The sequence below is a fragment of the Sebastes fasciatus genome, chromosome 16 (assembly GCF_043250625.1).
Source record: "Sebastes fasciatus isolate fSebFas1 chromosome 16, fSebFas1.pri, whole genome shotgun sequence".
NCBI lineage: Eukaryota > Metazoa > Chordata > Actinopteri > Perciformes > Sebastidae > Sebastes > Sebastes fasciatus.
This window is the reverse complement of record NC_133810.1, coordinates 26,149,274-26,175,014: the sequence shown is the minus strand read 5'-3', so window position 1 is coordinate 26,175,014 and position 25,741 is coordinate 26,149,274. Positions and strand designations below refer to the sequence as shown.

Sequence of the window (25,741 nt, the reverse complement as noted above, 5' to 3'; positions counted from 1 at the left end):
TCAGTAACAAGAGACACTTCAGAGAGCAGTTCCAAAACATACTGCAGCACAGATTTAAGGCAGTACACTTCATTAAATACTAACGTTTCGATGCCAACTGCGTCTTCATTGGCGTCGAAAGGTTAGTATTTAATAAAGTTTACTGCCCTAAATCCGTGTGCTCCAGTATGCTTTGGAACTGCTCTCTGAAGTCTCTCCTGTTACAAGATTGCTACTCTGCAACTTCTTTGTGAGAAGCGCGTTTAACCTTCCTTCTTCAAGTAGCCATTCAGTGTCTGTCACATTCCTTTATAATAATGTGAATATCAATCACACCACCTTTCTTATCTCTGCAGCAGTGGCCACAAACAAATCCAGAATATCACAGTGTGTAGTAAAAATAATTTTATTGAAATATTTTACAAAAAAATACAAACCGTCACTTAAGCACAAATCACACAGCATGTGTAAGGTCCATGAACACACAATAAATAGAATCATCACACGACACAAATGCAGCCTCGTTTCAACATCAGAAAACAAATGAACAAAGAGTCAAGTATAAGGGAAGGAGGTGTAACAGGTGTGCTTACATCTCCAGTAAAAAGAAAATGAAAACAACCAAATCCATTTTGAATGTTCTGCTGAGCAGAGGCATAAGCCCAGGCATGTTTCCACACTATACAAAAAGACACAGCATTCAGAATTAAACACACAAATAAAAAAACATACAACTGAAGATTGAAGGACTTGCATTAAGGACCAGTAATCTGAATATGCTCAAACGCTCAAGCACAACTGAACACATTATCCAAAGAAAACCAAGATACAAGTTTAAAATGGAGCTAAAACCTTTAAAACCCTAAAAGGGGTCAAATACATTTAATCTCTTACAAAGAGAGAGCAAAAGAGATGGTGGCGAAGCTGAGTTCTTCTAAACATCAATCTGAATATAACTTTGTCTTTCCCAGTTTATTATACTCGAGCAGCTCTGAGACCTCTTCCGAGGAAAACTCAGATAACTAATATTATTTTTTGATATCTTCTATTTAATAAGGCTACTGATTTATTTGTCTCTTTCTTGCATAGGGTTCCTGAATAAGAAATTAACCAAAACTGCAGGCTTAACACACCGACTGTTAATACCATCCCCTACGTCCTTATTTGTCTCGTTAAAAATCAGGGACCTCCGCGTATTGCTCAACTTAGTTCTCACACATCAATACAGGAGAGAGGGCAACGAAAGTTAACACTGCACATGAAAGATAAATGAAAAAGATAAATAAAACAAATTGTAAAACATACGCCATGTGTACTTGAGAACAAATCATTTCCACATCAACATCTTTAGAGCAGTGGTTCTCAAGGTGGGGTCCGGGGACCCCTAGGGGTCTGTGGCACTCTGTCAGGGGGCGTCCGCGAAATAATCTGCTATAAATGATAAAATTGTGCTGTATCATTGACAAGTACATCTCTACAGATTGGGACCATTTGCGCCAATAAAACAAGCATATTGTGTCCATTCCTGCCACCCACGTTTTGGGCCAACGGAAACTCTGATATCATTGTGACACATCATGTGAATCTGTCATGAATCAAAACGAAACCAACCCTACCAAAATACGGAAGTGGACCGCTATGTAACCCGAGGTAGCAGTCAGCAGGTAGTTTTGAAAGGGCAGGCTTTTTTCAACCCAGCTGGTCTGCTCTGATATCTATATCCCCACACAGCATGTGACGATCTCATCCTCTGAATTGCACGGCCTTGACTGATAAAGCAGGAAGGCAGGCCAGAGGGTTCTTAAAATATAAACATAGTAGGTGATAGGGTTGGGCAATATTTGTTATTTGATTTAGCTAATTTAATGGGACAACGTGTAGAGCAGGCATATTTTCACATCGAGTTTATTTTGACCAAACCAGAGTTGGTGATTTTTGGAGAGACCAACGACGACGGTTTTGGTGAGTTTTATTTTGTTTCTGTCAAGTTTGAATGAAGTGTTTAACGACGCTCTGCAACTAGAACAGCTGTTCTCAACATTAACAAATACACGTGGATGATGACGCAAGTGTACTCGGGTACGGAATAACTTTATTGATGTGAAAGCTGAGCGGCGGGGGAGTTCTCGGGCACGGTACGAATCAATCGTACCTAATATGAAAATGCCTTAAGAGTAAAAATGGTAGGAAGCATTATGCTTAATCGGTGTTTTTTTTATTATGAGGCGGTCCTTGGAAAATGTTCTCCCCTTTAAGGGGTCCCTGGGCCCAAACAGTTTGAGAACCCCTTCTTTCAAGAATAAAAAAATCGATGGTTCATTAAACACACTGAACCAAAACTAAAAGAGAATCACTAAGCCACATATATTTTTCAATCAGTTTGGTATTGCATCTTCCTCTGCTAATGGAATCAAATGCTTGCAGTTCACATGTGAAACAGAACAAATACAGACTTTGGTTTGGCAGCTGGATTTCTTTTTCAATAGTAAAACATTTCTTCTTCCGATAGCCCTCGTTCAGTGTATAGCCATGCATACGACTTGTGCTCGACAGCTATACAACAGACAGCTCTGCGCTAAATATTGAGTAAATCTCACCAGCAATGATCGTTATTATAAACCTAAAAATAAAAAATAAAATACCTATCACTTTAAGCTGCGGGTATATTAACTGATATTTCTGCTTTCTGCCAACCAGCTGTTACAAAGTATTCGTTCATGGACAATCCCAAAATAGTCATCACCCTCACAAACAAAATCCTGCACAGCTAGTATAGCCATGTTAATGTTCACACTTGTGATTTGTCTTTGCTGCAGAGATGCTTTAGGGTACTTTTGGGCGTTGTCTTGCACTTTGCCCATGCCCTTTTCCAGATTAGACTTGAGCTTACTTCAATATGTTATTTTTTACTGTTAAATCTATCTGCTCACAACAGTATTCATAAACTATCAAGTCAAATCAGGGCAGCGTGAAAGCAAGTGGGAAACTTGTGTTTCAAGCCATTATGTTGCCAGTGTGCAGCTGAAAGGAAAAGCTAAAACCTCGTTCATGCTTGACATTAGAACAGTAATCAAACACTACTGCTGGCAGTGTCTGGTGGTATGAATATGACAGACATCATCCAGCTAATCTGCATTAAGTATTCTGCACCAAGTTATGTTATAAAATACTGTAACTCACCACGAGTATTAGGCAATGTTAAAACCAATAATTGAATATCCAAACAATGAAAACTGAAATGTTTTACAGCAAACTAAACAAAAAGAAATTAAACCAACCACTTCTTTAAAATGATGTAGACAAACTGTTTTTAGTCTGGATTAAGGTAAATCTTAAAAGATGTTCTTTAAGGATCATCATGTCCTCAGCATGTATCAGGGACAGGAAACTCTTGATCCCCGTTCCACCTGGTATTAACATGCATCCTGGCTACATGAGATGGGTTGAATTCAGGTCACATGCCAGACCAGCAATTTGTTTTAAACTGCAAACCACCATTAATCCTTGCATCATCACCGCAACCACGGGAACGGAAGCCATGTCAACACAGCCCTTAATGCTGCTCTAGAGCAGCTCTAACAACTCAACGTCACCATAGTGTCGTAAAAGTCAATCAATATACATAAAGGCCTGTTTCAGCCTCGCTGTTTCAGCCTCGCTGCTGCAAGCCGGCACTTTTCAAGTGTTCAGTGTCAGCTTCCTCCCAGCAGCTGAGACAGAGAAGCCTCCACCTCGCACCTCACTCCACAGGGCCGGTGGTGCTGCTGCTGGCCTTGACCCCGGCTCTGCTAATGTTCAGCCAGGGCAACTTGGCACAGTTCTTAAAGAGCTGCTCGATGGCGATGTGACGCACATGCAGCTCTGACGCCAACGAGTCTTTTTCCTGCACGGCATCGGTCAGCTCCTCGAAGACCTCTGTGGAGAGAGAGAGAGAGACAGGGGGGCAAAACAATGGGAATCAGTGACTTATACACAGACAAACAAGTGAGATAAAGAAAACCAATAATACTGATTACTGAAGGGGCAGAGAGCAAAGACAACACGACAGAAAATGCGTCTGCTTAAGATACCCCCACACAACAAGAAAAAAACAAAAACATTATCTAACTAACAACTTGAGTCAAGCACGTCAGTGTTGTGCGGCTGAGGAACACTAATTTAAAGAAGTTTATGGACGTGAAAACATTTCTAACAGAGTGCTCCAGGGGTGATGTAGGCCAACCAGGAAGTTAGCATCGCCCTGGTTCCCTCGACAAAAAGCCAATGAGATTTTTCCACTGGGTTTTAGATTATTATGGAAAATAAGCTAAGTGGCAAACAAACACATTTTGTTTCGTAAGATAATCTTCACAAATGAACACCACTTTTATCATTTTTGAAGCATAAATGCAATCGGCAGAAGTTAAAAGCTAACGTTAGGCTATAAACAAACTACACCACTGTCGCATGAGCGTGAGTATACACAACGAGGCTGTACAGGCGGACGTGTTTTGTGGTCTCATTTAGCCACTTGTTTTTTAAGACACATATGGCTTCAAAATTCACAAGTGGGGTATTTACTGATGTAGAACAAAAAACGTTAAAATCTCTTAAGCTTGTGTTAACCGCAGACCTTATTTCAGGCATCTAAGTGAAAACCCATTAAAAAAAAAACATTGACTTCCAGATGAGGGAACCATAAAGTGCCAAAATGCTAACTCATTTAAGGGTTTTAGGACTCATTCCTGTAGCACTCTATTGAGGATCATACTGTAGATCATACAAAATCTTGCTGCTAAATAATATAGGAGCAATAACCTCCCCATCTGTTCTGTATAAAGTAATGAAAATATGTGGAACTGACTGAAGGCCAGACACCCACTAGACTTCACTCCACCAGAGGACATCTCACATTCGCTGCATGTGTCGTTTCTCTATTGACACTGCAAGGAGAGACTATTTGGCTCATTCAATCACTCAACAGAAGACTGAAGATGAAAATATCAAGAATGTTTAATGATGATTGCGGTGTGCCAAAACTCTCACAACGATGTTCTATTATGACCCTGCTACTTGACCATACTGAGGTAAAAATGGGACTTGCTTGAGAAGAGCTGTGCGTAGCTTAGCTGTTACTGTGTGTAGCAAACAATAGGTCTAACTGATGAAGAATGGAGTGAACAGACAGGCAGGGAATGCATGAGCGAGCACTACACAGTGCCCAATTCAACAAAGCTGGTCACATGGAGGGAGATGATGTGTTGACTAGAGAAACCTTGCAGTCTATGAGCCCCTGATTTATTGTGAGACTGGGTATGCTGTAAGTGAAAAACACTTCTTCCAAAAACAGCTTTCTTCCCCTGAGGGCACCAAGAATCTAATATGGGGATTTATTACAGATGGAAAATGAGAAAAAATGTTGATGATTCAAATGGTTGAACTTTATGTCAACGGTGTGTTCAATCTGATGTATTGCACAACTTAACACAGAATGCCAGAAAAAAACCCACATACTTTGAATCTGCATCAGTAGCTGGTTGTTCATCTGATGGAGTTCGTCCACACTCATTTTAGTCACTGAAAGAAAAGACAAACAGTTTTGATTAGAGAGTGTGAGATGCCAGGAATGTCACACAGGATGTACACAGCATGTACAGAAACGTCAGGAGCGGAGCGTCTATTGTTCAGCAGACACGTTTATAATATAGTTTACAGTTGTTAAATGAGTGACGACCTTCTCGTCATCCCTCATTTTAAATGTCAATATGTCGCCGATAGTCGCTTTCAGTCCAAAATGGCAGAAGTGTAACTTTGCTGCTGGGCGCTGATGTTGCAATGGAACGGACAACTGACTTTCACTTCTTGGCAATATACGTTCTTTGCTCCAGGTCTGAAAAGGGACGCGGAAGTGCCTTAAACTTGCATTACATCAAAAATGAAATCATGCTTACATGTGTGTTGACACAGCAGAGATAACATTAATGAGAATACAGGATACATATTTGAAAGTAATACAGAATGCCTGAGAGCCTTACGGCATTATATTTTCATATTTTGAATTCACCTGGTGCCTGAACTTTGTGTTTTCTTTCACATAAATAAAAACATTTCCTCAATGAATTGATGCAGAAAAATTCACCAGAAGTGTGTGACGCTCAAAATGAGTTTCCTGCCCAATGCATGTTATTCAGATAAAAAAGTGTTGATGAGCTAATGTAGAGATATGCACACGAATAAATGCAAACACTTGTACCTGTGAAATTCCCATCATCTTTCATTTCAAAGCACAGAATTCTAATTAGAGACCTTTACTGTAGAAGGCTCTCTCACACTGCTGCAGTCGGTAGTCATAAGCAGCTTTAGTAGTGACAAGACGTGAGAAAGACAAGGACATACTAAATCTCGAGGTTAGCGGAAAATTAACCTTTCTCTGCAGAGATCACAACGAAGAGGAAGATGAAGGACAGAAGTAAAAATGTATTTTCTGTTACCGTTTCGTCTGCTGCCTTTGAACTAATAAGCACTCAGAGGTTTTAGAAATTGCACTGAATGTTGAAGTTAAGACAGAGAGAAGAGGGGCAGAGAGAGCGATCCATTCCTGTTGACAAATTGGCAACACTATTCTTCCTTCAAAAGAAGAAAACAAACCTTCGACTTCTGCTTCAATTAGACACTGATTAAACTAAAGTTCGTAAGGTAAAACTTAAATGTGCTCACATTCATCTCTGTTGTGGCCGTCGTGTCTGTGCTGTGACTGTCCTCCTCCTGACAACTGGTTCCGGCTGTGTAGACCATTCCTGCCGTCAGTGGACCAAACATCAGATTGTGTCTCCTGCAGCAGCCCCAGCTTCTCCACCGTGTGGCACTCCAACATCCCCATGGTGTAATCGGGCAGCCCTGTTGCTTTGCCCATGTCCCAGCAGGGTGTGTAGCGGGGCACCTGGGCATCCGACTGGGGCAGCAGCTTGCGGTCGCCCTGCTGGCTGTAACAAAGAATCTTGGCCCCTCGCCTGCTGGGGCCGTTGGAGGAGACGGAGTCTTTGTTCTGGGCATACTGGATGATGCGGTTCAGTTTCTGGCTGAAGGCCAGCTTCATGCCCTCGTAGGCACTTCGGGAGACCTTGGAACGTGACAGCTTCTGGTTGGCGATGAGGTGGCATTTCTCAAAGCAGTCTCTGTGGCCTCGCAGGGACTTTGTGTGCAACAAGGTAGCAGAGGAGACACCTGCATTCACACAGACACAAAGCAATGAGTCAATAGGTACAATACAACTGAAGGCTAGAGCCACACAGACAAAACCGTCATTGTTGTGCAAAAATACGGTGAACTCATAAAAAAAGCAAATTAAAAAGTTGAAAAGAACTAAAGCAGTGAACAGTTAGTGAGAAATACAGTACTGAGTAGACCTACTGAACTCTCCACAGCAAATAAAAGTAAACCAGTATGAAAACAAGCTAAAACTGGCAGATTGACCGGTCGCGATCTCTCTGTGAAAGCTGCTTAGTGTGCAGTGGATTAGCCAGGAGAGCGTTGAGATAGCAGGGATAATAGATTAACTCAGTCTCAATGCAAACACATAAAGCATATTTGGAAAATTTGTACTGGGCAACAGTGGGGAGGAAGGTCTGTCCACACGAAGCAGCATTTCATTTACATTTATCAGTTTTTCAATATACCTGTACTTGTCAAACAACCAGAAAGATGCAAATACAAAGTCTCCACTTTGTGTTATTGGTTATACTGTGTGAAGAAATACACAATTCCAATGTATCCATATACTGTATGTTTGTATATCAGCTAGGGATGTCAAAGTTAATGCGATAATAACACCATGTCATACTAGCTTGTCGCAAAGGAGGCTAAATAACGCTCCAAACTTGTGCTAAATTTTGGCAAGGAAAAACTGGCACGGCCATTTTCAAAGGGGTCCCCCAAAATATGTGAATGAAAATGGGTTCTATGGGTACCCACGAGCATCCCCTTTACAGACATGCCCACTTTATGATAATCACATGCAGTTTTGGGCAAGTTATAGTCAAGTCAGCACACTGACAGCTGTTGTTGCCTTTTGGGCTTGAGTTTGCCATGTTATGATTTGAGCATATTTGTTATGCTAAATGCAGTACCTGTGAGGGTTTCTGGACAATATTTGTCATTGTTTTGTGTTGTTAATTGATTTCCAATAATACATATATACATACATTTGCATAAAGCATGCATATTTGCCCACTCCCATGTTGATAAGAATATTAAATACTTGACAAATCTCCCTTTAAGGTACATTTTGAACAGATAAAAAATGTGTGATTAATTTGCTATTAATCACGATTCACTACAGACAATCACACAATTAAATATTTTAATTGATTAACAGCCCTACTATCAACATAAGGGGAATTCAGGTCCCAGAAGCAAAACAATCTAACCTTTCTCATCTAATAGGAAGCGGGAAAAAAAACGACTTCAGTTCGTGTCCTGATATTCTATAATTAAGACTACATTCCTCGGAAGTACCTCTATAGGGAAAAGGTAATGCTTCCTGGATCCAGTCAAAACAGGTCACAATGGAACCACTTTAGCACACACAGAGGAAATTAACACAAAGCAAGTGGACCAAAATTAAAATAACCTCTGAGAAAAATGGGCCAGAGCTTGATAAACAACGGGAAGCTGAAGGTGAAAGAGAATGAGAGATGGAACAGTGTGTGTGTGTGTGTGTGTGTGTGTGTGTGTGTGTGTGTGTGTGTGTGTGTGTGTGTGTGTGTGTGTGTGTGAGTGTGTGTGTGTGTGCAAAAGATAGCAGACGAGGCCAAAGTGAGAGTGCGCTCCACAAGTGTTTGTATGATGGCCTTCTTGTCACAGCCTGCATTTCTCAGCAGACAGACGTACGTGTTGGAGGGAGATTAGCGGCTGTTGTCCATATAGATTTAAGAGCTCACTTTGGTAGGTTTACCTCGCATGCCTCTCTCAGCGCTTTACCGGCAGACAGATGAGGACAGAAAACCACAGGACATTACTAACACCCCATGACTACATTACAACAGTTACATACATACACAGAGGCCTGGTGTTTAGTGCGGTCTGCAGGTTTTCGTTTTTTTAAGTTACACACACACACGCACATATCTAGGGTTTCGGTTTCCTTCATCACGATAGGGTCAGTAACTGACAACCTGTAGCTGACTTGCACCATACAGGAAATACTAAAATACTAAATTAGTTTCTTTGTTGTAGGGCTGCACCATTAATAAATTTTTATCAAAATCGCAATATGGCCTACCTTTCACCTTTGTTAAAGGGGAAATGGAAAAAGTTATTACGGTCGGCACGGTGTGTTTCTGTGTTTGTGTACTGGGGGCGGATTCCTCCCTCATTCAGCAGCCTTGCTATATTCACATGCACTACGTTGTGCCTCACCATCCTGTCATCTACCGCTTAATACCTTCCTCACCGCGGATGGCCAGGAGCTCTCGCACCTCTTGTCTCATATCTATGTTGTTCTCGTCTGTCGTTCACCTCCAATGTATCTGAAAACATTCCTGCTGTGAGCGCAGAGGTCTATTCTCAGCTTCTCCATATCTGTATTCTGATCTGAGTACCTAGAAAGACAGATCTTTACAACAGATGAGTCCTGTGAGGGAGCTGCAGTATATAGTATAAGGTATGTGAGTCATGTGTAAGAATATTCCCGGCTGAATGTTCAATGAATCTACAGATGCTTTACTAATAGCTGCAGGAGCTTTCTGTCTATCAAACAGCCATGTAATAATCCGATCAGTCTCAGTCTTTGGTGTACAACAAAAACACACTGACTACCACTTGCCTAGCAGAAAAATCATTGGCCCACAACCAGGCCAGTGCACCACCAGCCAAAGACCTCACTCCAGCTAAGCAGCTTAGCACTACTGTCTTTCATGGTTGCACACATAAGCACAGGCACACACAGACTATTCACTGGAGGTGAATCAACATTGTTCAGCTGTGACAGCCAGAGACATTAAGCACAACAACAGTGACGAGCGATAGGCTTGTTTTTTTCCTGCTCTTTTGTAAGGAATGAGTCAAGGTTGGTCTGTCATTCAGTGAAAGAACTAACAGAGACAAAGCACAGAGAAGGTGCTGATGTCAAATATAAACACCTGGTGTTATTCATAGTTTTCAGTAGTTTATAAGTTGTTCCAGAAAGCAAATATAAATAATTATAGTATTAATCACACCAGAAATCAGGTGGTCCACGTTATTTAAAGCAAGAAATTATACTTTTGATTAGGGCTGTCAAGGTTAACGCGATAATAACGTGTTAACGTAAATTCGTTTTAATGACACTAATTTCTTTAACGCATTGATGCAACTTGTGATTTTTAGGTTGTAGTGTGAAGATACTGGCATCATATGAACCTAGAGAACCTAAGGAATTCATTGGTACCAACCATGTCATACTAACGCTCCAAGCTTTTGCTAAATTTCGGCAAGGAAAAACTGACATGACCATTTTCAAAGGGGTCCCTTGACCTCTGACCTCTAGATATGTGAATGTAAATGGGTTCTGTGGGTACCCACGATCTCTCCTTTACAAACATGCCCACTTTATGATAATCACATGCAGTTTGGGGCAAGTCATAGTCAAGTCAGCACACTGACACACTGACAGCTGTTGTTGCCTGTTGGGCTGCAGTTTGCCATGTTATGATTTGAGCATATTTTTTATGCTAAATGCAGTACCTGTGAGAGTTTCTGGACAATATTTGTCATTGTTTGGTGTATACATACATTTGCATAGAGAAAGCATATTTGCCCACCAGGTTGGTAAGAATATTAAATACTTACAAATCTCCCTTTAAGGTACATTTTGAACGGATGAAAATGTGTAATTAATTTGTGATTAATCACTATTAACTAAGGGCAATCATGCAATCAATCGTGATTAAATATTTGAATAAATTGACAGCCCTACTTTTGATGTGAAGTGAAAATAATGTTAAAATAATGCTTATAAAAGTAAGAGATTTAACAGGGATTGCCTTTGACCAAGTTTTATATACAAATTAAGTGAATGGTTATATTTCAGGTGAACTGAAACCAAAAATCCACAAGCTTTAAGTCATGCGGAGTTGGTACGGAAAAGTTGAGAAACTGGTGGAGCAGCACCAGGAAGAACGATGCCTGTTAGGTTGGATAATTTTCAATAGCAAAGTAAGTAACCAAGGGAACGCTCCCGATACGACAGCATAATAATCCTCAGGCTGTGGAGAGATGACATCCCTCTGTTTGATCTAGTCCTGCTCTCTATTTAGTGGCTGCAGTTTTGCCCAAATTTAACTAAGACTCACACTCTGCAGACTCGGGTCTTGTGGTTGCCGTCATGGAAAGAGATCTCTGCTTCAAGTACCAATGCATGTAATTGTGTTTGTGGCCGTTGTGCGTGTTTGCAGAGCATAATACAGACACTGTTCTGTTTTACATTCACGCCTGGAGCAACCCTTTTGCAGACTTCTGGTTTTGTTCTGATCAGTACTGTATGTGCTAAGCAAGGACACTCGAGCCTTGACACACTTAAGAGGAGACGGACGGTTTGGAGCTGGTATGGGGACACGCGGGACAGAGGTCATCGGTGGTAAGGTGTCAAACACAGCTGCATGGCACAGCGTAGAAGAATGTGCCCGTCAGCTGCACGGGCCAACTCTGACACCAACATAGAGCTAGCATGACCAACACTGAACTCAAACGACCTGTTAACCACCACAGACCTTCCACAACAGTACCTACAGACTAGCTACCATTACACAGTTTGCAAGAGACCACACTCATCAAGCTGAAACACAATTATAGCTACTCCACCAGCTTCAGCCTGGAAGACACGTCCTGAACATTACTGAAACCTACAAATACTAGACACCATTCACACATATCAACTTATTTTTGCCAACATGGTGATTTCAGTAGTGCATATTGGCAGACAACAGCACAGAGTTCAATGAATGACAGACTGGTAATACTACTAAACAGAGAGTCACATTTGACAGTAACCAAAACAGGAATAGACCAATCAATCTACAATTTGCATTGCTCATGTTGACTTGCACGATTTGCAAAGAAAATGTAAAGAAATAGATGACAATTTTTTTTTGGGTGGAGGAAGAGACACAGGCGACACAGACTATAACCTCCTGAGACCAAGTTTTGTAATTATTATTCAAACTCACACCAGCAACGTTGATGATCCCAGTTCTAGTAAAATAAAATATCAAATATTACAAAAACAACCAATTTTAATTGGAATGAGCGACTGGATGGAGAATACTTAAATACCGTACACGCAAAGACAAATGATTTGATATATATCATAAAAAGCCAGTAGTTAAAGAGCTCTCTATTTTTATTGTCCCATTTCTCAGTGTCTCATTTGATTTACCAAATTAGTAGAAAAGCAGATTCTCATATTAGTAAAAATTGAGAACAAACGTTAAGCATTATATAATGACAGACTTAGCATAGCATAACAACATCAGATTGAATGTAATTATAATAAATCCGGCTAATCCTGTCATAACATAATTATTTTTTTGCAATGGCAATCATCTTTGCTGGAATGTAAGTAAAACATCTCAGCCACTATGAATAACTGTTAGGAACAAAAATGATTTAGAAAGTGTGAATTTGGCGCTACAATACGTATCATGATACAGGGCTAACGATTCAATATATTGCGATATATATTGGGGACTAACATCATTACACATGAATACAACTGGGCTCATTGGATCCACAAGAGCCTCAGCTTTCCGGTCATACCCAATTTATGCAATTCCAAAACTGTTTAGGGACCCCAGTATGCAGAAATATTCAAATACACCATTTTAGAATAGGTGAAAATAACAAATATGTATTGCATGCAAAAATCTTCATGGTTTTTGCCCCAAACTGCATGTGATTATCATAATGTGGGCGTGTTTGTAAAGGCGAGACTCGTGGGTACCCATAGAACCCATTTTCATTCACATATCTTGAGGTCAGAGGTCAAGGGACCCCTTTGAAAATGGCCATGCCAGTTTTTTCTCACCAAAATTTAGCATAAATTTGGAGCGCTATTTAGCCCCCTTCGCGACATGCAAGTATGACATGGTTGGTACCAATGGTGTCCTAATGTTTTCTAGTTTTATATGATATCAGTAACTTAACTCTAGCTTTAAAACTGAGAAAGACAGAATAGTGGCCAGGTCCGCTGTCGGGCCGTTGGATTTTTAAGAGGTTAATTCAAATTCGATACACCGTTTGAGAATCAATACAGTATCGCAAAACATAATATCGCAATACTTTTTTTTTTTTTTTTCTTACACCCGAGACAAATGTATGTGTTTTAGTAGTCTTAATCTTGAAAAAAAATTATATTCTGTACAGCACATTATGAATTTGTGTTATAGGAAGGTCCTACTGGCAGCTACCTACAGATGCTGTGTATAACTGTGTACAGTACAGTCAGTGACAATAGTTCCATTCTGGGTAGTGCGATGTAAACTGAGTTAAGAAGACATTGTTGTGAGTAAACATTCACAAGTTATAAAACCTGTCATGATAGCAAACAACGCAGGACACCTTGTAGAAGAGTTCCAGGTTGTTAAAATGATGCAAAGGCTGCATTAATATGGGAATTGGCAAAAAAGAAAAGCCTACAAATACCCATTATTATCAGAAGTCACAATTTAGTGCAAAATGCATCTCTCCACTGCTTGTTACTACCAAGAAGCCAGCTCAATGAAATGGATTTCAGTAAGTCACTCATTAAACTGCAGGGTAGATAGATACCATGAAACATTTGGTAAATTGATAGTGTAACAGATATACATGGCTGCCTTTGTTGTGGCTGCTCAGATCCTCATTGTAAGCCACTCCAAGGTGGCAGAAGATAATTGTCTTTATAGAAGTAGTTGCTCACATTGTTATCACATTCAGTTAGTTTAGAGAGTCACAACCTGCGGTGAGAGAGGCAATTATTTCACAGTTGCAGGGCTAATGAAGAGAGTAAACTTTGAAAAAGGGGCTATTTATCCAAACCAATGATAGACTCACATGGAAAGCAGGCCATTAAGCATTATAGTACTAAATTAGAGGGCTCAGAAAGCGGTACCATGCTGTAGGTTTAGCAAATCTGTGGACCCCAACTGTGTTCAAACGCACAACTACCACAGGCAGCAACATAATTAGGCCTCTCTACAACCCAGGGTGAAGAGTTCACCCACAAAGAATGAGCTGTTTATAGGAGCTACAATAGCCCCTGTAGAGCGAGCAGCAACCAGAATCAGCACCAACTGCATCATTCCAGCCTCTCCCAGTTGGAATGTTCTGTTTTTCTCACTCTGAACCTCAGCTGGAAATGCTACCGGGCCTCAGCAAAAATTCTGTCTGCATTATGTAAGCAAAGGTGCTGGGCTTCAGCTGAACCTGGCAGCTCAGCAGACATCTTGTCTGACAAGCAGCCAGAGAAGACCAAAAGACTGTGTGTGTGTGTGTGTGTGTGTGTGTGTGTTTGTGTGTGTGTGTGTGTGAGAGGCTAGAGGTTGCAATACTCACTAGTGTCAGATCTCTCAGGTGTTTACATAGCACAGCTTGTCACATCCAATAAGGCCAGTTCAAAAAGCCCTGCACTGAGTAATCAGATCCAAAGAGGTAAGTCTGATGAATATGATACGGTTATTGATACCAAATTTGGCCATTTTGGCTGGTTTGAACACTTAGAAGTAAGAGAGCTAAACCCCAAGTGTGCCAGCTAATGTTTAGTTTTGTTAACATACATGCTTTATTGGTGTTTTGACTGTAAATAGATAATAGCCTCATTTAATATAGGGGGTCAATTATTCCTTTAATATAACTTTTGCACATCAGATATAGTATTTGTGAATGCAAACTAACTACCTACTCCCATTTGAATGATGTATTTGACAATCAATGAACAAGACTCGGTCAAAGCCGAGTATATATCTGGACCGTGTATGGTCAGTCTGTGAATTTGTGGCTAAATTGTTACACAAATAGTCACTGGTCATGTCTGTAATGTTAAATCCAGCGGTGTGTGTCCACCAGGTCCGGCGAGGACAGTAGGGGACGCGCTGTGCCCCCTGGTCGTTCAAGCGGTGACGTACCCTATCGTGTAAACATCTGAAAACATTTTAAGCGAGAAAGAGGCTATGCCACTGCTGAATCTCATTTCATTTTAGAATTAGATCGCCTAGTTTCACAACATTGGTCCAAGTTTCGGGAGCTGGACGTGTCGCGCTGGACGGATTAATTTGCATAAAGTTTAGATTTTTCACCCCCAAAAAACGTAAACAAACGGCTGTTACCGCCTTTTCATTTTGACACTCGGCCAAGCAATCGTGTAACTTCATCACTCAGTCACTCAGTGACAGACTTTTGCGCTTGTAGGGCTGGCCCTCTGCGGTCCAGCCAAAAACGAATGCAAAAAATGTTGGGCACAATCTGATCATAGCTGATTTCTAAACTACTACTGTACCTGCAGGTCTAGGCTTGATGTGCGGCTTTCTTGGCTACCTTACAGAGCCACTATCTCATAATCTTTAGTATCACAGGCATTACAGAGGTGAGGGTTTGAGCAGTGATAAAGAAGCCACGACTATGAAAATACCTCCAAAATACACAAATACCTTTAGCTGGAAACAGCAACATCACTTCCACAGAAGATTACTAACGACTGGAGACTGGCTGAACTGGCTCCTGGTGTGGCAAATAACTGTAGTAGCCCTCTGTGCAGTGTTGACGCTCAAGGCTGTGTAACGATGTGTAGTACAAAGCTCAGATGGTGCAGTAAGCAAAAAGAAAAGAACGGTCTGAAAGCAAGAAATACCCGGTTAGGCAGAGGTTGAGCAATATATAAATAGATACAATTTCTATTCGGTATTTTTTGATAGAACCAGCACACCCGAGCCAAAGCAGTTTCCTCAGGAAACAACCACTTGGAGCAACAACAAAGGCTGCACTTCCGGAGCATTCATCCTGCATCGAACTGTGCTCAACGCTTATGCCACAAACAGTCTTCACATATAACTCTGCACCTGGTGGAACTGTGGGCTGAAGCCTTGCTGATAAACAACTCTGCGCCCTGTCAACATAAGCGCCTCGCTCCAAACTCATGCATATATAATCTACTGGAATCTGAAGATGACAAACTGTTTTATTATTAGTAGATCTTGTTTGTGTTTGTCGATGTACAGTACTGCCTAACTTCAACCGTGAATACTGTGGGTGTGTGTCGGCAGCTGACGTTTAAAACAGACAAGTCTGAACACCTCCATGTCATGCAAGCCGTTATGGGTGGAACTAAACTTATCATGGGCCTAATCTCTGCTGTGACAAAGGTACACTGTTGCATTGGACAATTGAAGACTAGAAGACACTGTCTTTTGTACACTAATCAATGAAGAAATAGGGCTTTGAAGATATTCTTAGGGAGATGACATTTTCCGAAACAATAGTAATAAATTTACTTGAAAATTTTGTTTAAATTCAGTTCATGTGGAGAGTATGGAGAGTACAGAGGACCTTTATGTATGACACAACCGTGACCTGTATATCACAATATACTCTCGGTGTATTCTTTAAAAAAAACAAGAAGCAATTCTGCTTCTATTGCTTCTACTAAATATTCAAAACCAGCATATAGCAAGATGGCGATGAATATTCAGCAGCAGTAATTCACCCTTGAGATTACATGATATGGTTTAGAAGAGAAAGGCACTGGCAGGGTGTGTTTCTGTGTGTAACGAAAGATGAAGACCATTATTTCCCCATCATATTTTTTGTACTTGTTCTCTTCTCCGTTAACGAAAGGATGGCACAGGATGAAAGAGTGCTGTGGCTATTAAGTCTACATGAGCAGTCGGCGGGCACACGGCTTGGCCTTAGTTTTCAATCAGCCGTGCCTAAAGTAGCCACATGCAGCTTGGCAAACTCCCCTCCCTCTAATGAAACGCTCAGCTGCATCAGAAACACGTGCCTGTCTGCAAACCCCCCTCTTTTCCCCCAGACCCAATAGTTACATAACAGCCACTTCGTTGCCACACACATGCTACATCAAAACCTGTACCCCCAGAAGCTGACGCAGTTTGAGATGTCTTGTCTGACACAAACAGTACCTAGGGTGCCTCAGTCTTGTCTCAACAATGAAAAGCTTAGGGGACACCCTTACGTAAATGCCCCACCAGCTGACTTTTTCCCTACTTGAACAGAGCATCCTGGCTGAAACAATAAATGGAGCAAACAAGGACGCCCCGACTGAGCCAGACAAGCAACCCCTGCCTTGTGGAATGTCGAAAGATAAATAACCATATTCGTCAAATCCCTTTTAAGACATTCAGTGACCCATACGTCCCAATAGGATGGTAGTGGACTACAAAGAAAAACTATTAAAGGTGCCCCTGAATACTGTATTTAGATTACAAACAAGCAACAGTATGCACAGAATCCAGCTGCTAACGCCTACCATACACTAGAAGACTTTGAAAAGACTTTGAAAAGACTGAAGTCTGACACCCTCTTACATCTAAAGACAATGTGTCTTAAAAAGTCACAGACAATAATATTCGCAAAGAAAGTCCCTGGGGATCTTGCAGTGTCATGATTTACAAGACTACAACTAGATGTCACATCCTGATCCTGATGGAAAAACTGTTGAGAAAGAAGACAGAAATTGCTGCAGCCCTGAAAATCCCCGGTGGGTATGCTATAGCTAGCTAGCTAACCATTGTCCTGAATGGGGCTACTTGCAAGCTAATGTTAGCTACTGGAATTTTTGCTATTAACCTACGAGCTAACTGGATGTTTCAGTTGAAGATTGCTAGGTTCAATCATATATGATTGAAGCCAGCAATCTTCAGAAAAACACTGATTTAAGACCACTTGGACTAAATAGTACTAGGTGCTACAGATTAAACAGATCGAGGCTGAATCTAATGATTATTTTCACTGTTGATTGATCTATTTTCTCAATTAATCGATTGTTATAAAATGTCAGAAAATGGTGAAAAATGTCAATCAGTGTTTCCCACAGTCCAAGATGACGTCCTAAAATGTCTTAATTTGTCCACAACTCAAAGATATTCAGTTTACTGTCACAGAGAAGTAAAGAAACCAAAAAATATTCATATTTAAGGAGCTTAAATCAGAGAATTTTAAATTTTTTCTTAAAAAATGACTCAAACCGATCAATCATCTATTAAGGTTGTTTGTTTTCAATAAGTAGAAAGTCTTATAATATCAGTTATATTTAGGCTTTTGACATTACTGTATGTACTGTACATACCAGCAAACTCAGGCTGCTTCCTTCTACCTTATTCAGATTATTTCTGTGCTGAATGAGGATCAATGAGTTTGCAAGCACGTACTAACACAACTTAAGTAAAGTACTGTTCTAACAATGCCTGCATGAGACTGTGGCTGAAGACACTTTTACAGCACACAAAGAGCAAAGCAATTAATCAGTACCCCCACACTCAGTTCCCTTATACCAAAACAGAATAGACCTATAAATCTTTCATGTGCATATGCATTTTCTCCCACTGTCAACAGAATGATATACCACTCTGGGAGCTCTTACTCAGCTACATGGCGTCGTTTTACACGTCGTACACAATCATACTGCGCAGATATAAACACACACACTTCTTGCGGAAAAGAGCCTTTGTGGATCTATGAGATGAGTGCCGAATGAGAGGCATATCTAATCCCTTCTGATTTGTCATTCTTCTTCAAATAGGCCACTCATTAATTAAGAGATGAAAAAACTTCAAACACACGCTCTTGAGTTGGAGTGGCACATCAAACGGGAGAATCACAGTGGCCTGCTTTAGAGAGGGCTTTGGTCCTACAGGCCCATTACCCAGCATATATCTCATATGTTGTTCCTGAAGAGGATAAAATAAGTGTTTGTGGTGGGCAATCATATGAGACATCAACAAATTGGAAAGGTTCTGAGGCTGTATTAAAGCTCTTGGCGCGAGTGCATGTTTGCTGTGATGGGACCGATGATCAAAAGGAATCTGGATGTTTCTGCAAAAGTGATTTATTGTGTGATCCAAATGCTGGACTTGGCAGCGAAGACCAGTGCAGATCTATCCACATAAGGCTGTCTCTATATGAAGCTAGCCAGTGAAACTGTGGAGATGAAGATGAATTTTAAATCTGAATCCCATCAGACAGACATTGAGTGTGTGTGTTCAGGAGTTGGAGAGGTCGCGCTGTAGTAAAAAAAAAGTGGCAGTAGAAAAGTGGTAATGAGAAAGTTTTTCTCCGGCTGGTGGGCGGTGCTTGGTATTTCCTCAACTGATCTGAACACGGCGGCGGGGTCACAAACTTTTCTCATTTTACAGCTAAACAGTACACTACAAGATGTTTCTGAAAACATTTGATGTGAGACATTACAGTAACAGAATATTGATTCATATTTGATCAGCGCTGCCTAGGTTGACCGTTCAGTCGTAGTTTGCGGGTGATAGACAGCTGCTCAGAGACGGCAGGCTCCAGCTCTGCTCTGTGAAATCTTGCAGATGCCATTAGAGCACTGGAGGACACCGGAAGACATTGAGGCACGTGATTTTTTTCAGATTACCTCTCTCATGCACTACTGTCAGGATATAGTGACCGTTTTACAAAAATAACTTTTTTTAATCATCTTTGCTCCAATTTCTATCCACTGCGGCTTTAATGAGCTACACTTCATACTGTAACCTGCAGGTTGCTTTGAAACATTAGCTAGCACAAATATATTCACACATTCACTCTTGCGAGCAAACTCTAACAATAGTCGCCAGCCAATCCTGTTTCTTACCTTCAATGCTGAGCTCGAAGCAGACATGGCAGAAAGACATGGTCCCTGTTTCCGTCTCTAGCTTGCAGACACTGCAGATATTGTCATCATTCAGATCGATGTTTACAAACTGCTCCTCTTCATCCATTGTGCTTCTGGGGAAAAACAGAAAGCGAGCACATGGCTTAATACCAGAAGGAGCTTGCACAACCACCAAGCTTCTTTTTAACTAATTAGGTCACATTTTCAAATAAACTTATTAAAAATGCACTTTTGGTAGTGTCAGTTGGAGGATTTTTTTTGGTTCACACTATTTTCGGTACAGAACACAGTAAAAGAGGTCTTTTTAGTATGCTTTTAGTCAGTGATGTTATTGATTAATGACCACACAAACTGATAAAATGGTACAGCTAATTGCTGACACAGCAGATTGAGTAGGACAGTCTCTCTCTAATCACTGTGCCAACATGCTATTGGATCCCATGATGTTAAACTCAATCTGATGTCATCCCTGCTCAGAGACAACAATCCAAACATTAGCAGTCATATCTTAAAACAACAGGTATCTGTATAGAGAGCCCAAGTCCCTCCCCTTCCGGTAGACCACCATGGGACCTTATTTCGGAAAAAATATGAACGGTAGTCAACGGCGAGAGACAAATATTTTTTTGATCCCGTTTGAATCGCACCATGAATCACACATATGATGTTTGTCAATTTAAAACACATTTCTTTTGCAAGTCAAGAAACTCACAGTTTGTTGTAAAATTGTTGAAGTGTCAGACTGTGAAAATATGTAATTAGAAAGACTACACACCCAAAAATCGCGCAAGTGACGTCTCTCTCTCTGAAGCTACGATGCCTGTGTGTTTTGTAATGGGATGTACTCACACCAGCAACAGGTCTCGCTCGTTATTTCGCTTCCCGGCTGATATAAAGACCACTGATCGCTGATTAAACACATCAGATAAGAGAACGTTTCACTTGTGCGTGGAACATAGTTAGTTAGCTAGTGTTGGTGACGTGTAATGTGCAAGACGAGAGATGTAGTTCGCTGCGGTTTCACACAAAACTAAATGATACTACAACAAACTAATTTAATTCAAACAGGAGCAAAAAATGATGTCTCTCGCTGTTTTCCCAAAATAAGGTCCCAAGGGGTCCACCGGAAGGGGAGGGACTTTGCCTCTCTATGGGAAAAGAGCATACATTTCAAGATGGGGCTCCCTTTTAGAATTGGTAAACATGATGACTTTGGTTTATGTAAGGTGATATGTACAGAAACGGGGGATTACCTTCAAAAGAGTCAGAGTAGTGAAAAGAAAAATTACTGCTGTGTACATTCTCTATTGTTCATTTACGGTAAGTGAACTAACCAAAGATTGACATATATTCCAAACTACCTGTGGGAAACACATTTGGTCAACTGTCTAACATCCATAACCTGGCAAAAAGCCTGAACTGTCAAAAAGCAGAAGGAACTAAAGACTAAAAGAAAGATAAACATCCGCACCGGTGTAGCTTTACCCACAAAACATTTAGTAACATTAGTGTCAGTGTGGCAATAACATATCGCAACCATAGTGGTATCTCTACAACTAATTTTTGCAACCACTAATTAGAATATGCAACACTGTAGCCCACAGTTTATTGTATCTAGAATGCTTTTAATAGCATTTGAGAAACTAGGGACTCTAGTAAGTCTGATGTTTCTCTTGAAAATTCAACTTGTCCTACTTTACTTTACCAAATCTAATGCCTTAAAAAAGACGGTCATTTATCGTGCCATTAATCATTGGAATAGCCGCCCTCTTTACATCTGTCAATCCTCTAACAAATCCTCATTCAAATACCATCTAAGAATTCATTACTTAAGCAGCTGATCAATAGTCATGTAGGGTTTTTCTTTTGTACCTTTTCCCTGATGATGGGCCTTGAGGCTAAATGGTTGTGGAAGATGTGTATGAATGTGAAATTTATATATGTTTGGAAAATTTGAATGTTATTAGTGTAACACAAATATGATGTTGTATATAGTATGTATGTGATCAATGTAATGTACTTGATTTCGGACCCAAGGAAGACTAGCTGGTGTCATTGGTATCAGCTAATGGGGATCCTTTTAAAATAAATAAATATCAATCACATAAAAAAAAGTATTCAAGGTTGCTGACCTTCTTTGGGAAAATGAATTTCACCATGACAACTATGAGGACAAAGCTTTGCCACAAAATGAAAAGCAAACAGACAAATTGATTTAAAGGAAGACAAAAACAACACACACTGACACCCTGTCTTGTGACATGCCACAAATAATAATAATGCTATGGATGCTACAGGTCATGAGCAGCTCTGAGTCATATTGAGAGCTCTGGATGCTGTTTCTGTGAACATTAAAAGGCAGCAAAGCGAAACACCAACATTTGACAGAGTTCTTTAACTGTAGTGAAGGTTATATCAACCATATATATGAGCTTTCAGTGCACCAAATCCAAGAAATTCAAGTTAACACACTATAATACTGCCACAAAATGAAAAGCAAAAATTGATTTAAAGGAAGACAAAAACAACACACACTTAACACCCTATCTTGTGACATGTCACACATAATGCTATGGATGCTACAGGTCATGGTTTTAACAGCTCTGAGTCATATTGAGAGCTCTGGTTGCTGTTTCTGTGAACATTAGAAGGCAGCACAACATTTGACAGAGTTCTTTAACTTTAGTGAAGGTTATATCAACTATATCTATGAGCTTCCAGTTCACCAAATCCAAGAAATTCAAGTTAACACACTATAATACTGCCACAAAATGAAAAGCAAAAATGGATTTAAAGGAGGACAAAAACAACACACACTGACACCATGTATTGTGCAACAAATGCCACTAATTAATAATGCTATGGATGCTACAGGTCATGGTTTTAACAGCTCTGAGTCATATTGAGAGCTCTGGTTGCTGTTTCTGTGAACATGAAAGACACCACAGTGAAACAACAAGTTATTTAACTGTAGTGAAGGTTATATCAACTATAACTACGAGCTTTCAGTGCACCAAATGCAAGAAATTCAAGTTAAGACACTATAATACTGCCACAAAATTGCTGTTTCTGTGAACATTAAAAGGCAGCACAGCGAAACAACAACATTTGACAGAGTTTTTTAACTATAGTGAAGGTTATATCAACCATAACTATGAGCCTTCAGTGCACCAAATCCAAGAAACTCAAGTTAAGACACTATGATACTGCCCCAGACCTCTAGCTAGCGTTGTAGTGGTGGCCAGTGTTTCAGGAGATTAGCCAGTGATAGCAACAACAATAGGGCAACTTTTCACTTGGTTGGATTCACAAACATAGTTAACATTCACCATAACGTGTTTAACTCCTTGTCAGCAGTCTAAGAGCCTTAATATATGTGTAATAATAGTTCCAGGCTGTAGGTAGTTCACAGTAACCCGAGTGTTTAGTATACATACCGTTAAACAAATGCTGGCTAAGAAGAAGTGAAGCTAGCAGACATCCTCTCTCTGAGTACTCTGCTCTGGCTGATTCGTGACCGTTATTTTGGCCGTTGTTAAACTAAACAGCGACCAACAAAATGACGGCACCACCAAGTATTTCAACACCCCACTTTTGTGAAACTCACCTTCACCCTTTAAGGAGTATCCTCTGCGGACAGCTATCCTTTTAGCGTGGACCCCACGGTTTCTCTTTATCCAACAGAGAGAGCAACACAAACATCAGCTCGACGCGTCACGGCAAATCCCACAGAAGCTCCAGGAACCTCTCTGCACCCTCTCAGCGGAGTGAACCACTAGTTCACTGGAGGGGTGACAACAATTATTATTAGTTTAATTATCAACAATTCTGCCCCTAGTTAAACACAAACATATAATAAGTATTTATAAATAGATATATGTGTAATTTTTTCGTTGAAATGCATTAGTTTCAATGCACAAGAACGCCTCTGACAGCAGTAGAAAAGTGAAAACACCCCTACAGTTGAATCATGGTACATCCTCCCTAGCGTCATCAAAACATCCCCTGAAAAAGGGTTTAGAATAGATAGATAGATAGATAGATAGATAGATAGATAGATAGATAGATAGTAAGTAACTTTATTGATCCCGAGGGAAATTCAAGTTTCCAGCATCACAGTTCCATAGTGCAAAACATGTTAGTAAAAAGGCAGTAAAAAAGTACAAAGTACAAAAAAAATATACCAGATATAAAAAATACAAGGAGATGAAGAAAACTGTTAAAACTGAATATAGTGCAGGGTAACAGCTGTGATACAGGACCATTAAAAAAAGTGAATATAAGAAGAAGAGACTGTTAATTAGTAGTTAGTATAGTGCATTATTATCTGTCCTGCAGACCGTCCTCCTTTGTCCCCCCTTTCCTTTACGGCACAACTATACAAAGTAGCCTAATAAAGAAAAAATAGTGAAAGTAAAGCATTTCCTCATTATTGAATACATTGCATGAGGCCGTAGACTTGTATTTCAGTTTCCATATTCGGTTTCTATTCTTCACCTGAAGTCACACGTGGGGAATAACTGGGAATTCCCACGAAAGACAGATAGGAATATCCATATATCCAATAGCTTTAAGAGTAATTATGCCATTATTATGTAGGAATAACTGACTCAGCAGACATTCTTTAAAAGTTGTTTGGCGAACTGTGTGTTCACTTTATTTATTTTTTTTTTAATTATGTTAGTTTAGATTCTTCTTCCTTTTTTGTTATTGTTTTTTCTTCTTCTGGGGTTGGGGGGAGGTCCTTTGTATAAACCTGTGGCTTCTTGACCTCTCCTGACACATTTCTTGTTTGTTTTTTCATTGACTGGATTTTGTGCAGCTTTATATATGTGCAAATAAAATAAATAAATAAAAAATAAATAAAATTTACTCTTGTGGTTCCCTGTCCACACCTCCCTCAAATAAATTATATAAAATTCAATTAATAAAACAACAACAAAAAATTAGGATTCACAAGTACAGCCCTGACCATGAAAGACCTTGAAATGCCAGACAATTTTTATTCTGTTGTCACAGCTGTAGTTTGTGACTGCATTTCTTAATGACTTTTCTTTCTAATTAAACACAGCTAGAGCTGGAACAACAATACCATCACTTGTGGTGAAGTAAGCCTCTGCAGCCCAATGCTTTTCCTGGATCTTACTCTGTCTAATACTGGCCATCAAAAGTATAATGTAATTCTAAAATGACTAAATGTCAGCAAGTCTTCAATTCAGAGCCTCAATAGTATACAGCATATGCAACCGTGTTATAGGTTGTCATCCATCCACTGATAATTTATTCTGACTCTGCTGCCAGGCCCACAGGACGCCACATAAGAAACAAGGCTCTTTATTTTCTAAATGTTATTTTCAACTGGCTGTTAATTTGAATTTCATCATCATAAACAACAAAATGACCTTTTCTAATACTGAGGGAGGGAGCGGCGTAATTAGGCCATGAATATAATTTGAAAGGAATTGCCTCGGCATAATCATGGACTGCGCTGATATCCCATATACTCTATTCAGGTTATCAGTCAGTATTTTACTGAATGGCCATGGATTTCTTCCAGCTATGGTGCAGGCTCTGCATAGCCCTGGGGAACTGTCATTTAAGCCTCTGTAATGGCAGGTTACCTCAGGCTACAAAAGTAAGCAAGTGTCAGTGGTATTTCATTCAGACTGCAGTTTGTCTGTTCAGTTTATCCTCTGTGAATGAATGAATGAATGAATGAATGAATAATTCATTTTCGTGTCTGGTCATTTACATAACTCATCCCTCGTGGGATTATTCAGACACATTAACTAACGACAAATCAAATCTTCCGGCATGTTAGCACCATTATCTAACATCACAATACACCGGCATCATCCAAACATAAACATAAACATCATCCAGACATAATCGTAAACATGAATGTCCCACAAATAATATTCTAGG

At 40.1% G+C, this 25,741-nt stretch overlaps 1 protein-coding gene across 2 annotated transcripts; it reads right to left on the bottom strand.

Moving 5' to 3' along the window:
- Positions 1-369: 369 nt before the first annotated feature.
- Positions 370-23,572, bottom strand: c16h21orf91 (chromosome 16 C21orf91 homolog). 2 transcript variants are annotated; one of them, XM_074611203.1, is made up of 5 exons: positions 23,424-23,572; positions 19,796-19,929; positions 6,676-7,182; positions 5,473-5,535; positions 370-3,894 (listed from the first exon to the last, which is right to left on the bottom strand). In XM_074611203.1, exons 2-5 carry the CDS (start codon positions 19,920-19,922, stop codon positions 3,719-3,721), a joined length of 873 nt encoding a protein of 290 aa, XP_074467304.1. In that variant the 5' UTR covers positions 19,923-19,929; positions 23,424-23,572; the 3' UTR covers positions 370-3,718. The 2 variants fall into 2 exon arrangements, with proteins under 2 accessions (XP_074467304.1, XP_074467305.1); XM_074611204.1 differs by having other exon boundaries at positions 19,796-19,926; positions 23,424-23,552.
- Between the last annotated feature and the right edge of the window lie 2,169 nt (positions 23,573-25,741).

Excerpts from the sequence above, each read along its gene's own strand:
- c16h21orf91 (XM_074611203.1), bottom strand. The coding sequence starts at position 19,922 with ATGGATGAAGAGGAGCAGTTTGTAAACATCGATCTGAATGATGACAAT. Across the intron at positions 5,536-6,675 it reads CGGCCACAACAGAGATGAAT|TGACTAAAATGAGTGTGGAC; the intron begins GTGAGCACATTT and ends CTTTTCTTTCAG. Across the intron at positions 3,895-5,472 it reads GCTACTGATGCAGATTCAAA|AGGTCTTCGAGGAGCTGACC; the intron begins GTATGTGGGTTT and ends CTCTCTCCACAG.